The sequence below is a fragment of the Canis lupus genome, chromosome 9, assembly GCF_011100685.1.
Source record: "Canis lupus familiaris isolate Mischka breed German Shepherd chromosome 9, alternate assembly UU_Cfam_GSD_1.0, whole genome shotgun sequence".
Classification (NCBI taxonomy): Eukaryota; Metazoa; Chordata; class Mammalia; order Carnivora; family Canidae; genus Canis; species Canis lupus.
In genome coordinates, this window is record NC_049230.1 from 1,860,625 (window position 1) to 1,875,669 (window position 15,045).

General features: G+C 64.9%; 1 protein-coding gene across 4 annotated transcripts in view; it reads right to left on the reverse strand.

Annotated features, from left to right (window-relative positions):
* Window positions 1-15,045, reverse strand: part of RPTOR (regulatory associated protein of MTOR complex 1) — a 333,192-nt gene that overhangs the window by 8,579 nt on the left and 309,568 nt on the right. For 3 of the 4 annotated variants that reach the window (XM_038546355.1, XM_038546354.1, XM_038546353.1), the window contains 4 exons: window positions 12,404-12,509; window positions 9,986-10,100; window positions 8,999-9,123; window positions 7,417-7,521 (listed from right to left, as the gene is read on the reverse strand). In XM_038546355.1, the coding sequence (XP_038402283.1) occupies window positions 7,417-7,521; window positions 8,999-9,123; window positions 9,986-10,100; window positions 12,404-12,509 (451 nt within the window). Of the gene's footprint in view, window positions 1-3,127; window positions 3,615-7,416; window positions 7,522-8,998; window positions 9,124-9,985; window positions 10,101-12,403; window positions 12,510-15,045 lie in introns of those variants that run through there. The other variant, XM_038546356.1, reaches the window with a different exon arrangement.

Below are 15,045 nucleotides of genomic sequence, written 5' to 3' on the forward strand. Positions count from 1 at the left end.
GTGGGGGGAGGGGCGCGTAGTTGTGCCGCCCTGTGTCCACTAGACAAACACACGCCCCCACAGCAGCCCTCTGCAGGCCCCTGGGGCACACCAACCCGCAGGCCCAGCAAAGTACACGGTGTGGACGCAGCCCTTCGGGGGAGAGGCCACGCGACGGCTTCTCCGAGCAGCGGCTCTGCTGGCTGACCCGGGGCAGAGCGGTGCCCACTCCCTTTCTGGGACTGCTGAGCCCCCTGGCACGGGAGCCCCTGGCTGCCACTGTCCCCACAAAGGAGGGACGTGGCCACACTGACGCAGGACCTCAGTCACGTGCCCTTATTGCCAGCGATGGGCAGTTGGCCCGGGGACCAGCCTCAGGAGGGACCTCCATCGGGAAGGAGCCACCTTCAGGGAGGGACCACTGCCCGCCGACGGGCCCATCTTCCCCTGGTGATGTTGGTAGGGATCACGTGCACTCCTGGTGGTGCCGAGGCCGTTCTAGGACTTGGATCTGTCATCCCACTGTGGGCCACGTGACCAGGCCCCTGGGCAGGCCTGGGATGGGTTCTGCCCTCACCCTGCTCCTCAGGGGCTGGCGGGCCCTGGAGCCACGACGTGAGAGCTCAGCCCATGAGAACCAGGCGGCTTGAACGAGACCCTGACTTCTCCCACGTGGAGGCTGGAAGTCTGAGGTCAGGGTGCTGGAGGGTCGGCTCTGGCTCGCTGACAGCAGCCTTCCTGCCATGTCCTCACGCAGCGAGGAGAAAATCCGGGCGCTGTCCGTATCGTGGGCCCCACCACCATGACTCTGTCAAACCCCAATCACTGGGGATCAGGCTTCAAGAAGTGAGCTTTGGGGGCCACGCACATTCGTCCACAGCCTTCCTCGCTTTGAGGACAATGACTTCCTCCGGCTGGATTCACTGTGACGTGGAGGGAGGCACCCGTAGGAGCCCGTGGAGGAGGTGACCTATGGCAACAGGGGCGGTGGGAAGAGGCAAGGCCCACGCAGGGCCGTGGACTGGCCCTCCCGGGGGTGCGGTCTGCACGGGGCCGTGCCTGAGAGTAACCAGAACTGGCCCCCGGGTCAACGTGGGGCCTCGGTTTCCTGCAATGGCTCCAGCTTCGAGAAGCAATCTTTGTAAAATTTGTTAAAACTAAAAGTCATTTGCTTTATGTAGACTCCTAAGGTTATCTTAAAGAATAAGCGAGTTCACAAGTCTGAAAGCACTGAGGTCAGAGCACAGGCCGTGGCCCTGGGGGGGACTGCCGTGAGGGGACCACTGGGTCGCTGCGGGGCCGCCTCTGCACCCCCCTGAAGGCGGGCAGAGCTCGGAGAGGCTGGCGACGAGGTTTCTGTCCTGGCGGGGACAGTGCACCGTCCTGCACAGCCAGACCTCCTAGGCCCCCGAATCGTGACCCGCAGGGCGGCCGCCGCGGCAGAGAGCCCGCTGCCGTGTGTTCAGACGTCCTTGGCCGTCCGCCTGGTGCTCCGTGTCAGCCCCGCCGGGCCCTTCGTGGTGTAGTTGATGAGCGTGTGGGCCAGATGGCATCTGGAACACGGCGCCAATGTCTCAGTGCCAGCATCTGGGGTCACGGGGACGAGCAGAGAGGGTACGGGGTGGGGTGGGTGACCCAAGGACGTGAGGCGAACGCTACAGCTGCCCTGCGCGGGGGTGTTTTGTTCTGGAGGCAGCCGCTTCCTGAGGCATCGCCTTCACGATGATCCGACGAGGGGCGCTGCGGAGCCAGAGGGAGCTCGCCCGGGTCAGGGCCCCGATGCTCTTGTTCTGACTTGATGGCCTCTTTGAGGACCTCTCAGGCGTGGTCACCTGGGTGCCGACCCCAGGCCTCGGCATCTCCCTGGCCCAGAGGCTCTGGGAGGTGAGTCCACGCGGCCACCTGACAGCCCCCAGCCCCTCGTGAGCGGAGCCAGGGGATTGCAGGGGCTCTGGTTCCTTTTAAACTCTGGACTCTGATGCTAACCACGTTCTGGCTGAAACTAGTGTTGCAGTCGAGGTGCTCGGGAGACTGGGTTTTCCTGAGTCCTGTGCCCCACGTCTGGGCAGCCCAGTCTGACCCCAGATAGGAGGTACAGGTGCCTGCAAGGTGGTGAAAGCCACATTCTCTGACCCTCTGACCCTGAGACCGTGAGACCCACAGCACGGACGTCCAGCCCTGACGTGGGGCTCCCATTGCCAAGAGAGCCACTGCCCCTCCTCGATGCCAGTTCCCGAACTGAAAAACGGGCAGCCGGCAGTCCTGTCCCAGAGGAGGGCCAGAGAGGGTAATGGTGGGATGGCTACGACCCTGTCTCCTGCGCAGGGCGCTTCCTACACGGGGGCCAGGTGCCCTCACCAGCCGCAGAGGCCATCCCCCGGGGCCCGGGGCCTGCAGGGTGCATCTTTCTACCATCCCAGTTGCAGTCGAGGACCTAAGCTCAGGCTGGTTTGGGGACTTTTACAAAAGCAAACAAAAGGGAGCTGAGGGAGAGTCGGGGCCTCAGATGAAGCCCACCCTTATTCAAGTCTGTTCTCTCGTGGGGCTGCCCGGCCTCTGACGGACACCAGGGGAACATAAACTTTCTCGACAACTCAGTTGTTTCCTCTTTTAACTGGAAAAAACGCCCTCGAAGCTGACCTCTGAGGTGCACACGACGGCCGGCGAATGGCCAGGGCTTCTTGCTGCCCCGTCTGCCCCCCGGGTACTTGGACAGCGCTAGCCAGGTGGGGCCCTGCACCCCGGGCGTGGACAGCCAAGGGGAGGGTCCTGGACACGTGCGGGAGGCTGTGGGGCTCTCAAGGTGGGGTGCAGGTCACCGGGACACGGCAGCACGTTGGCGGGCACAGGAGAGCAGCGTCTGTTGTCGGTTTTAGTTGAAAACAAGCTCCGCGGGAGCTGGAATGTGGTTTGGGAGCCTTGGGGCCCGTGCCCTCGGCGGTGTTTGAGTTTGCGGGCGCCCCTTGCCGAAGACGGCGAGGCTGCCGGATGAAAGCAGGCTGTGCACCACACCCACCCCGCACCTCCAGGAGGTGCTCCTGCTCCCGCCCGGCCGCCCAGGTCCCCCCGGGGCCAGAAACGTGGGGGGAGGCCACTGGCGTTCTCACCGACCCTTTCCCAGCCAGCCCCGCGTCTCGACTTCCAGACATGATGGGACAAGAGGCTGATTTATTATGAGTTCAAGACGATAAAAGGGTTTCGTGTTCTTCCCAGATGGGATGAGCGGAAGGAACAAAGTGGACGCGTGTTTGACACTCCGAAGGCTGGCCTTGCACGAGGTGGACTTCCTCCCTGTAGGTCACCACCAGCGCCTCCTCTCTTCTCTTCCTGGAAGAGCAGAAGCCCATCTCCTGTTCGGTTGGGGTTTCCTCCCTGGAGCTTGTCTGCGGAGAAGGAGCTACCACAGCGGTAGTTTCTTCACAAAACACTGACCCGTGAGTCCATGAGATTGTCCGCAGCACCCCGGCCCCTCGGCCTCATCGGCCCTCCTGCGGAGAACGCCCCCAGCTCCGGCAAAGGGACAGGCCAGGGCGGAGGCTCCGCGCGCTCTGAACCTGACCCTGTGAGTCACAGGTCGGGAATCCTGTGTGCCGCCTGCATCCGTGAGCCCCAGCTCTTCGCGAGGTGCCCACGCGCTGAAATTAAGAAAGAAAAACGATGTGTTTTGCTGGCTACAGGTTCCATGTTTGCTAACCCAGTTCTACAGCTGTGGATCCGCGGGCAGCTGCGTGTGGGTGTTCTGTACCTATTAAGCTTATACGCGGAGTTTTCAGATGAAGACAGGTGCTATAAGAAACTTTGCATTAAATTCTGAAAAGGATTATTTTTCAAAAGTTTAGGTGGAACCACCAGTCTTGATGCAGGACTTCTCTGGCCCTGCTGGTGTCTTGCCCGCAGGGCTGGGCTGGTCACAACCTCCCTCCAGCGGGTGTCGTCTGGGTCACCTTCCATCCCTAACCAAGCGTGGTGTGCGGACGGGCCATCCCGAGCTGCGGGAGCCCCACAGGAAGGCAGCACAGCAGAGGGGAGGGATGAGGTCCCAAGCCCGCAGGGCTAAGTCCCCACCTTCAGAATAAGTGGGACCAGGAGGTGCCACCACGAGGCCTCGGATCCCAGGGAGATTCCCGTTGACGGCTTTCCTTCCATTTCTCCCCAGAGCCCGTGCGGCTCCCCGGCTCGTCCCCTAACACCTGAGAGCCCGCTGGATGATCATTTTTTTAAGGGAGGGGCAGACAGGTAAAGGCACAGCCCTAACCCCTGCTGGCCCCGAAGAGCGGAGGGTGCGAGTGGAGGAGAGGGCCCCAGCTCCCCCAGCCCCGCCGGGGCAGCCCCGGGTAAGAGAGAGGACGCCTGTCCCTGCTAACTGTGGGCCAGAGACACCGAGGCCTTGTGGGTGAGGACACAGGGACCGTGGGTTTCACGTGGGGCTTAGTGGGGCAGCCAGAGCAGTTACCAGGGTCAAACAATCCAGAGGGGTTAGAAGAACACTCCAGTAAAAGCAGCGGGGAGGCTCGCAGGCGGGGTGGCCGAGGCCACAGCGTTCTGCAGTCTAGACAAAAAGGGCCGGCCTTGCCCCAAACGGGCCTGACAGATGTGGAAACCCGGTCACCAGGGTTTCTGGTCTAAAAATTAAGTCTCTGTCTAGGTGGGAAATCGGAAGGTGCTGCATTTCCTGAGACCCGGCCAAACGTGCCGCTGGAACTTCCAAGTGCCCGAGCGCCCGTGAGTGCCACGGCGACGGCCACTGTGGCCGGTGCAGGGAGGCCTCCAAGTGCGGAGGCGGTGCTGTCGGCTCGGGCAGGTCGGTGGCCAGAGGGCTTGTGGCAGGCGTGGCCTGGGGGCAGGAGCTGCCCCGGCAGTGACCGCAGGGAGCACCGAGGGGAGAGCCCACCTGCGGTTCGACTTCAGAGCACGTGCACGGTGTGCATGCCTGTGGCGTGTACGTGTGCCCAAGCGTGTGTGCGCACTCACGTCAGCCAGAGGTGCTTTAAGGGACGGATAACAGCTCACATTTCACGAGACTCCCTGCCTCCTCCTCAGTCACAACTGCAGATTCAGACCTCCCTGAACAAGCTGCCGGACAGCACCCTGGCGACAGCGCCCTGGCAGGTGGATTCCAGCCACGGAGAGCTGAGCAAGGGGCTTCCAGCCGGCGGCTCTCCAGCTGCGTGGTGGCACCAAGTTCCCCGGGTCTGCGGGCAAATGCCCCTCCTCGCCCTGCACGCCCAGGTTCCCAGAGGACGAGCCTTGTCCGTGGGTTCCCCAGCAGATGGGTGTGGTCGGCCAGGCTGTAGGGGCCCCGCTCCGGGTGTGTGGCTGTGCAGGGGGAGCTCATGGCCGCCAGGCCCCCTGGCCTGGACCATCCCCCGCACGGACGGCAGACAGCTTGGAGGGCCAGCTGGAGCACGCACGCCTTGCCCTGCAGGAGAGGGGGTGCCCCAGACGCCGACAATCAACGGCCTGGGGAGCGGCTCTTGGTGTCCTCACTCCGTGTCTCTCCAGGTGTCTCCCTAGGGTCGCAGCCCTGGCCTCTGCCGGCCGTCACGTCAGAGGCCAAGACAGTGCTGGGCAGGGGGAAGGAAGTCAGGAGCTCATGGAAGAAGGTGACCAGCGGTTGGCACAGGGGCTGGCATTCCACCTCCGACCCTCGGCTGTGGAGCTTAGATCCCGAGACGGGAGTTACATCGGGGGGACTGTGGGGACCGAGGTGGGTGGCCCTGACCCCACAGCACCCGGCCCATCCTGTTTCCACCTGTAGAGCAGCAGCCCCCAGCTCCCGCCCCTCTGTCCTTCCAGCGTCTCGGGAAGAACAAGGAAATAGCCTTCTCGCTAAGCTGACGCCGCCTGGCTACGAGGCGGGACCCAACTCTGGCTCAGCAGCCAGGAGAATCAGGGCGCCCCCCGGGCCCTCAACCCGCCTGCTGATGAAGACCTGCTGCTCCTCGCCCCTCCCTGTCCACCTCTCCTGCGGGAGGGAAGGGGCTGGCGGGAAAGGCACATGTACACAGCGGAAGCCACGCTCAAGTCAGGCCCGCGGTGGATGACGGGCCCGGAGCGGCTCCCCGCACCCTGGTGACACGTGGGGTCCTCTGATGGGGAGAAGACAGATGCAGGGGCGCCTGGAACCCAGGTCGGCCCCCTCAGCCCTGCTCCCTCTGCTCCCAGCTGGACACCCCCCCCCCCCCCCCCCCACGCATGCGAGCAACGACGCTCCCTGCCTCCCTCGCCCCGGGCCAAAGCAAAGGGAACAGCGTTGCGGGTGAGACTGTTCTTGGGGTATCGAAACCACACACCCCATCTTTGGGGGCAGAGAGGCGGGCGGCTGCAAATGGATCCGCTGCACCGTCGGCGGGTCCCCTGCTTTCTCATCCTGTGGCCTGGCCATGACCCCGACGGCCCTGGGCAGCTCCTGCCGTGCCTGCACAGGGGTCTCGGCCGTGCGCACGGGCCTGGGGTGTGTCACCCACTGGACAGCAGCAGGAAGTGAACGACCCAAATCTTCGTCTCCAGGGTTCCCACCTGTACTGTGGGCTGCGTGAGCACCCGGGTCGGGGTGGGGTTGTGTGTGTGGGCATCATGGCCCTGCCCCCACGCAGAACCCCCAGCAGAGCTGCCTGCATGGCTGGGGCAGTGAGGTCTGTGGGGGAGACAAGCCTTTGCTCTAATCCGGGAAACTGAGACAGAGGTGGAAGGACACAGTATGTAGCTTCATCGTCCCCGTCAGCGTGTGACCCCGGGGCCTGCAGGGGTCCAGGGCCGTGTGGGGGCCTCAGGGGAGGGGAGGATGGATGACTATCCTTTAACTAAAATAATTTGAAAACACAGCGACATTTTAAAGCCACCACAGACGCCGTCTGTGCTGGAGCTGCCCTCCTAGGGTCGGCGACTCCCCGGGATGGGCGCTCGGACGGAGGGGAGAGAAGGAGCCACAGAGACGACAGGCCGTGAGGATCGTGGGCACAGGCGAGGCTGCATGGGGAGTGGACCACGTGGCAGCGAGGCCGGGCCTGCAGCGCAGGGACAGGAGGGCTGAGCTGCTTTCCCGTCAGTTTACGGCGAGACGGCGAGACCACGACCCCACGGCCGCGCATCCCTGGAACCCGGACCCGACAGGCTGTCCACACGTGGCGGCACCACAGCGGCCATCAGCGGAGAGGAGCCTGCTGCCAGTCCAGCTCCTGCCCTGGGCCCTGACGGAGTGGCCGAGGGGCGGCGGCCGTGCCCACCCAGGGGCAGCAGCCGGGGGCGCCTCTGTGGGCCGGGGGCTGGGCGAGTGGCCAGGGCTCCCGCGCAGGACACCCCCGCTGTCCGGGCCCGGGAGTCAGCCTGGCGCAGAGACTCGGGCAGGACAGGACAGGACACGGGCTGGAGCCGCGGGCAGCCCCCCCAGGGGCAGGTGGAGGGGGCGGCAGCGAGGGGCTGCTCCCGGGGACCCACCTCTGGTTGTCGGCAGCATGTCCGAGAGTCCCTGCCAAGCCGTCACCATCTCTGGGTTCTTCTCCAAATCTGCGAAGTTCTTCCAGACCCGGATGGCGCCATCATCTGGGGAGAGGATGGAGGGTGAACGTGGGGGATGCGGGGGACGGGAGGGGGCGGCCCCTCGCTGACAGGCCCCCGGCCTCAGGCCAGGTTCCCGGGAGGCCCGTCTTCCCTGGGGCCCCTCAACTCCCTCCTGGGCCGCGGGGACCCCACAGGGGCGTGTGGGACCTCCGGCCGCAGCCTGGGACGCCCAGCACGGGGCCTGGCGTTCTTCGCAGCCCGGGTGGCAGGTGCGTGCGGCTGCACCCCATGGCCTTCCTCTGGGGGCTCCCTGGGCTCCTGGGCCCCCTCATGCGGCCCTCTGAGGTGACTCCTGCCCGGGAATGACCACTCGCCTCACCCGCAGGGGAGGCATAAGGTTGGGGGACACCCACTGGGTCGTGTCACTGCGACAGCCACGTGTTTGTCCTGCTCCTACTCTGTGACCATGAACCTTCCCTGCACTGGAACCCAAGAGCGTATGCTGCTCCTCCGACGGGACCCCCACGACCACTCCTGTGCACCCTGTGCCCGGAAATCACCCTCTCCCTACCCATAGCTCTCAGGGTGCTTGGGGGCACCTGCCCTCTGACTCCGCTGAGCCACCCCAACTCCCCACGGCCGCCCCACGCTCCTCCACTCCTGCACCCTGAGGCCTGAGGCAGAAGGATCTGCTGTGGGTGCCTCCACCTGGTGTGTGGAGGCCCCGCCTGGGAGGGAGGCCCCAGCAGGACCCTTCACCGCGGGGCCAGAAACACCCCGAAGGACGGGGCGGCAGCGTTCTCACTGTAGTCAGCTTGCTACGTCCATGACTCAGAGGCTCAGGCCTAACATAGGCCGGGGAGGGGTGGGACAGGGTGGGGCAGACCAGGGCAGGGGAGAACAGGGACAGGACGGGAGTGAGCCTGGACGTATACCTTGCCCCCCCAGCCTCGTGCGCCCCCCCTGCCCTCTCCCCTATCCCCGCCCGCCCCACCCTGGGCCTCTTATCCGTGAAGGAGGTGCAGTCGGTCCCACGGTGACTCCTGGTCACCCACAAACAGCAGGGATGTGTCCTTAAACAGCTAAAGGAGGCGGCTGTTCCCCAGGGTGGCTCACTGGGAAGCTTTTGGGGGGGCGCGAGGTGGAGACGTTTCGGGCCCAGAACGCGGGTGAGGCCCTGTGGGGGCAGCAGCCCTCCGGGAGGCAGGCGTCAGGCCCGAGGAGGAGCTGGACGCGGTGGCGGCGGGAACCCGCGGGAGCCGAGGTGGGCCTGCCTCCCCGCCCGCGGTGCTCCGGGACCCCCCAGGCCTCGCCTCCGAGAGCGTCTCAGGGGCCATGAGGGCCGAGGCTGCGGGCCTGTCCTGGTCAGGGTCACCCGGCACTGTCACTGGGTGTCCCCCGGGAAAACTCCTGCCTCGGGGTGGTGACCGTCACCACGAGCAGTGCCCTTCGCCGCAACCACCAGGGTCTAACAAGGCTGCGTCTGCACCCGTGTGGGGTCCCCGTGAAGCGCACTCACCCGTGGCCGTGAGCAGCAGCGAGCAGTCCTGGCCGTTGAGGTACTCCATGGCGGTGACCCTGGTGTACCGGGGGTTCCCGTTGTGGAAGTAATCCAGCTTCTCCCCCTTCTCCCAGTCCCAGAAACTTCAGAGGAGAGAGAAGGTCTGTTGTCAGGGGAACGGTCATGGAAGCCACAGGGCGGTTCCCACCCCGGCCCCTGCTGGGATGGCCACACGGACCCGCGGCAGCCACGAGCCCCGGCACGTGCACACAAACAGCCTGCGAGCACGGCTGCCGGGCGCTGGCATGGGGGCGCCCTGAGGCCCGGGGTCCCGCTCCTGGGCGCGGAGATGCGAGACACGTCTGCCCACGCCCACAGCCACCAACGGGGTGGGGGGGTGGCGGCGGCCACAATAATGACTGGGGCCCAGACCAATACAGAGGCCCCAGCGCCGCGCAAACGGGCCGTGTTGGGTGTTGCAGACAGATGGCAGGACGGCGGGACGGCAGGGTCAGTGACGAATGGGGACAGAGTTTCAGTTTTACAAGATGGTGAGGGCGCCCATGCCCCCCGCCTGTGCACTGACACTGTGAAGATGCAAAGTTTTGTGTGCATTTTGCCACAATAAAGGCAAGAGGAATAGGAAACAGGTAAGGACACCCCGACCGCCTCCCTTGTGAGTGGGGACCTTCTCCGTGACACAGGGCAAGGCAAGGCTAGTCATAGACTCGGTGTCTCACTGTCAGGTTTCTTTGCAGGCAGTAGCAGGACTGAACCCCTGGCGCCCATGTCTCCATCACAGTGCAGTTCTGAGGAGCCCACAGTGTGCGCAGGCGCCAGAAGCTCCCACCACCACCCTGTCCGTTTCTCCGCGTGTTCATGAGCCCCGCTGCTGCGACCCCCCCAGAGGGCTCGTAGAGAGAGGCGGCCACGCGGCGACTGTGGCACATGCCACTGGGTGCCTGTTACCAGCTGAGATGCAAGCGCCACAAGCGCTCGGCGTACCAGATGCTGTCTTTATCAGCCACGGCCACACATGGTGTAAAGGGGTGGAACTTGACCACGGAGGGGACGCCGGGGTTCCTGTTCAGAAATATCTGGTCGTCCAGTTTTGCGATACCTGCACAGAGAGAGACATAACCATGGGCCGCCGCGTACAGGCCCGGGACGCTGTCGCGCTACCAAGGCCGAAGCTGCACCTCCTGTCTGGGGACCCGGGAGGCCAGAAGGGACACATAGGGCAGCGGCCGGACGAGGGCCTGGCTCCCTGACCACAGGGCGCCACGAGCTCCCAGCAGGAGGCGGGCACGGGGCAAGTCTTCAGTCGGTCCTCATCAACTACGCGCAAGGCTGCACGCGCGAGCTCGAAGGGCGATGGGGCGGCAGTTTCTGGAGGAAGGAGACTCCGCGCCTGCGGCCATGGTCCTGGTGGGCCTCTCGGGAAGGGGTCCCTCATCACCACAGACACAGGGCGCCGAGTGGGGGCTGACACACCGGGCCCCAACCACCAGCACCGGGAAAGAAGCCCCACGGGGCTTTGGAGGAGTTTGTTTTAGAGAAACGATAAAAAGAGGCTAAAGAGGCCAAGAGGTCAAGACAGGGTTAGATGCGCTTCTGGCGACTAATCCATGGCTGAGCGGCCAGGGCCGCGTGGGGGTCCCCTGGAGGGTGCTGGCACCCGCCTCACGGTGACGTGGGTCCTCCGCCCCCGCCGTGGGAAAACAGCTGACACTGAAAACCACCTGGTAACAAGGTCGGAGTCTGAGCAAGGGCTGCCAAAGGGCCGCAGCGGCTGTGTTCACGGTGGGGGCACGTTGTGGCCGGAGGGGCCCAGACCTCGGGCGCTGGGAGACCCGGGGACCCCGGCTCCCGAGTCAGGGTGCATGCACGCGTGTGACAGCACTGGTCCTGGTGGCCGCAGTCGCTGGGGTGAGGCTGGGCACCTCCCGGTCCGGTCACCTCGCTAATCTACGGGCACCAGGCCGCTTGCTCATCACCACACAGGCACTCGGATCGCCGCATGCGGGCTGCAGGGGGGCGCGGGGGGCTGAGCGAGCGCCGTGTCCCCTGCTCTGGTGGCCGGGTCCACCGCACGACCTCTCCCTCTCCAAGTCCCCTGGCCGACGTCTCCGGCGGCTGGTCCAGGAGCCCCCTGACTGTTCTACCAACGAGGCGTCTGTCGCACGAAGATGGAGAGGAGAACCGGAGCCTGCTTTACACATAGCCCTTTGTTTTTGCCTAGAGAACGTGGTTGTGTCTTGAGTCTCGCCCCCTTTCCTGGGTGTGACATCGCCGTGGGGGCCACTCTGCCCTCAGATGCCAAACCTGCGACTGGGCTTCCCCATAGAACCAGGGTCCCGAGGAGCCATGGCCTCCCGATGCCCTAATGCCGGGAGCACCTATCAGGCCCTGGAGGCTCCGCTGTCTCCTCGCCGAGGGCGCCGTGGGGCCGCAGCCCCTGCACCGAGGCACAGAGTCGCACACAGCCACGACTCGCTTTCAGCAGAAACGACTACACACGCTAAAGGCTACGTGGCCCCAGGGTGGCTCCGGGGAGCGCCGGACAGAGGCAGCTGCGCGCGACGGCCTCCAGAGCGGCTGCCGGTGTGCTCGGGGCCCAGGGTGCGCCAGGGTGGCCGTCCAGCCAAGCGTGTCTGGGTGACAGCCTGTCGCCTGGGCCTTTCCCCGCCGACTTGAAAAAGCAAGCAGAGCAATCATCACAGTTTGAGAGGACAGGGGCGCAAGGTCAAAACCGTAAGTCGGGAGAACGACTTCCCCGTGCGCGGGACTCTGGGCCGCTTCCGTCCACCGTCTGGTCGGCCCGGTGACGAGGGCGCGCTGGCTCCTCAGAAGATGCAAGTGCCTCCCACCTGCCTGTGCCCTAGAGAGGGAGGGGGCGGAGCGGGGCTGCCTGGCGAGCCCGTCCCTGACCTTGTCCTATCCCTCCCCGTGCCCCGCCGGCAGCCCCTCTGTGGCTGCTTCAGCACGGGGGAGGCTGGGGCCCGGCAGATGGAGCGGATTGGCATCTCCTGGCAAATGTGCTAAAAGGTTTGGTAAAACGTGACTGAAACACAGGTCTGGTTGACGAGGGTGGTGATCCTGGGGACACGCAGGGGCCAGTGGACACAGGCAGGGCCCTGTGTTTGTCCCATGTCCCCGGGGAGAGTGCAGGGCCGGGGGTGGGGGTGCCTTGCTCCTTCCCCCCGGAAATGGCGAGATGCACAAGCCATGCTCCTGAGAGGCCGCCAGCCAGCCGGCTTCCCTTGGAGAGAGTGGCCCAGGGCTCGGGGCTCCTGCGGCCCAGGGTGCGCCCCTGGCCTCAGCCCCCCACGACCCCACTGTTCCTCGAGGGGAGCCCGCACCCCACCCGCACCCCGCCAGCCCCCGCGGAGGCCCTGTCCCCACCGGCCCCGGGCGGCTTACCCTTCTGGATGAGCTGGCGCGCCTGCTGTCGGACGCGTGTGTTGCGGAGAAATCGCCACTCTCGTTCCTTGCGGATCTGACTCTCCAGGTCGTGTTCTTCTGGGATCTTCAACAATAAAAACACCGCATGAGGTTTGGCCAGAACAGGCAGGTGCAGCCACCTCGTCTTACCGTGACTCGCAGATGCTGCGTTTCTCCCCAACGGGAGGTCTGCGGTCACCCCGTGCCCGGCACGCCCGCGGGCACCATCGTCCCAATGGCGCCGGCGCACTTAGTGTCTGCTCATGTGTTGGTGACTCTCACACACCCCACGTTGTTCATTATCAGCACATTTGTTCGCGTGACCTGGGGTCTGTGAGGACGCCTCTGAAAGCCCAGGCGATGGGTAGCATTTTCCAGCAATGACAGACTTGTTATGTATGGTCTACGGGTCGTTTTCTCAGACACGGTGCTACTACTGTGCGCTTAGCGGACTGCGGTGTAGGGTGAACGTGACTTTTACACGCACAGGGACACCACAACACGTGCCTTTTGTTCCCAAAAGAATTTGGGTTCTTGGGTCTGGCCAGGGCACCACTGCCCTGCTGGCAGAGCGCGCCCGGGCTCCCTCCCACGGTGGTCTGGGGGCTGAGGGGCCAGCCGCCTGTCAGGGAGGCGGGCGGCAGGCGGCACGACGGCAGGGGAGGGCAGTGTGCCATCCCGCTCCTAGGAGCCCAGTGCCCTGATGGGGGCAGCAGGGTGGCCACTTCCAAAGCAGACGAGGAGCTCCGGGAGGCACAGGCTTCAGGGATGAGGGGCCGGCGGGATTCGGGAGGGGCCTACGGGCCGAGCCGGGCTGGCAGGAGGCTGACGCTGTGCACGTCGAAGAGGCAAGCTCAGAAGCAGGTGGGCGAGCTCAGGGACTTTATTCTCTCTGACGTCAGCGAACTGGGGCTTCTCTTGAAGAGAAAGGGGCGCAGGACAGCGACACAAGGGCCCGGGCTGGAGGCCCTGTGTGGCCTGACCGGACACGGCCTGGGGTGGAGCCGGCCGGACCCCAGGCTGCATGGTCAGGAAGCAGCTCAACTGAGAGTCTGCTCAGCCCGGACAAGCACCTGGGAGCCCAGCTCCCTCGCCGCCAAGCGCGCTTCAGAGACTGAGCTCACGTCCCCTTTGCAAACTGGCCGCTGTGTCCCTGGAGCAGGAAGGCCCTGTGTGCTCGCGTGGGCGCCCAGGAGAGGCCTGCCCCTGGCCGAGAAGAAGCCAGGAATGACGTCTGCATGTGCAATAAAGACATACTTCCTTAATCCTCACACGTCATCAAGTAAACCAGATGGACTGGGACTCCCTGCTCGAAAACCCGGGGTTGTGACGTCCTGAAGTATGACAGAAGCCAAACACGAGAAGCCACCCTACTCGCTCCTGGCGGAGCCGAGCAGCCGGCCTGTGGTCAGCGAGTGGAGAGCGCGCGGGCACGGACAGCCCACACTCTGTGTTTGCACACCGTGTCCCCTGCCGGAGAACCCACTGGATGACAGGCAGCGTGCGTGGCCGCATGCAGGTTGTCGTGTGCAGGCAGGCCGCGAAAGTGGGCACAGCAGAGCCCCCCGCCCCCACGGGGCCCCGGACCATCTGATCACAATCAGACACAAACCGCGCCCCTCACGTCTGGGGCCTGCAGGTCTGTCGCCAGCATTTCCCTGCTCTGCTCCTTCCCCTTTCCCCTAGAAATCACAACCCCACACCTAACAGAACAGAAGCAGCCGCAACAAGGACATCCAAACACGGCGGAGACATGAAGGGACGGTGTCTGCCTCCGCAGCACGTTTGGTGATTTGGAAATAACCCCCCAGGGGCAGGCAGGGTAGACCGCGGGTTTCTGAGGCCGGTATGCTTGTGACAACCCGGAGCTTTCATTAGAGAAGACAAGACCAACGGTCAGTGCTGTCGTGCAGCAAAAAGAACACCCGAGACAAACAGGTGGAAGGCACGTGCAGGAGGAAGTGCAGAGGGCGCCCTGGGCGGGGGGCGGGGGGGCAGGACACGCACGGAGTCCCCGGACACGCGCACCCCAGGGCCCGACCCGAGGGCTCCACAGGACACGAGGCAGCGGCGGTGATAGGTAAGAAGGTGTGTGGCCGGGACGTGAGGGACTCACAGCAGCCCAACCCGTGGAGGTGGTCGGGCCGCCCCGCCTCGGCCGGGGGCTGCTCCGTGCTCTTCTGAGAGCAGTGTGCTGCTCCCGGGGCGGCGTCCACGGTGCCTGCCCCCACGGGCATGCAGAGCTCACCCAGGGACCTGCGGGCATCTGTCTGGGGACAGTCGGCCAAGGATCACCGGGAAGAGCCAGCAGGATGGGAGAGCGGCAGGGACAGCGTGGGTGACGAGGGCCGTGACATCAGCCCCGGCACCTCCAGGCTCCCACACAGAAACCAACGCCCCAGAAGCCTCCCAGAGATGGGGGGCCTGGGGCCCTAGGCCTGGCCTATCCCTGGAGCAACTGGGGGCAAGGACCAGTGGGCCCCCCAACAGCAAACGGGGAGACAGACCCTGGGAAAGATGCATTACCTTGATGCTAAGCACTCGGACCTGAGCTCTGTTTCCACCCAGAAACCAGGCCTGTTCTGATGACACCATCACGTGCCTCTGGACCTGCTTTTCAC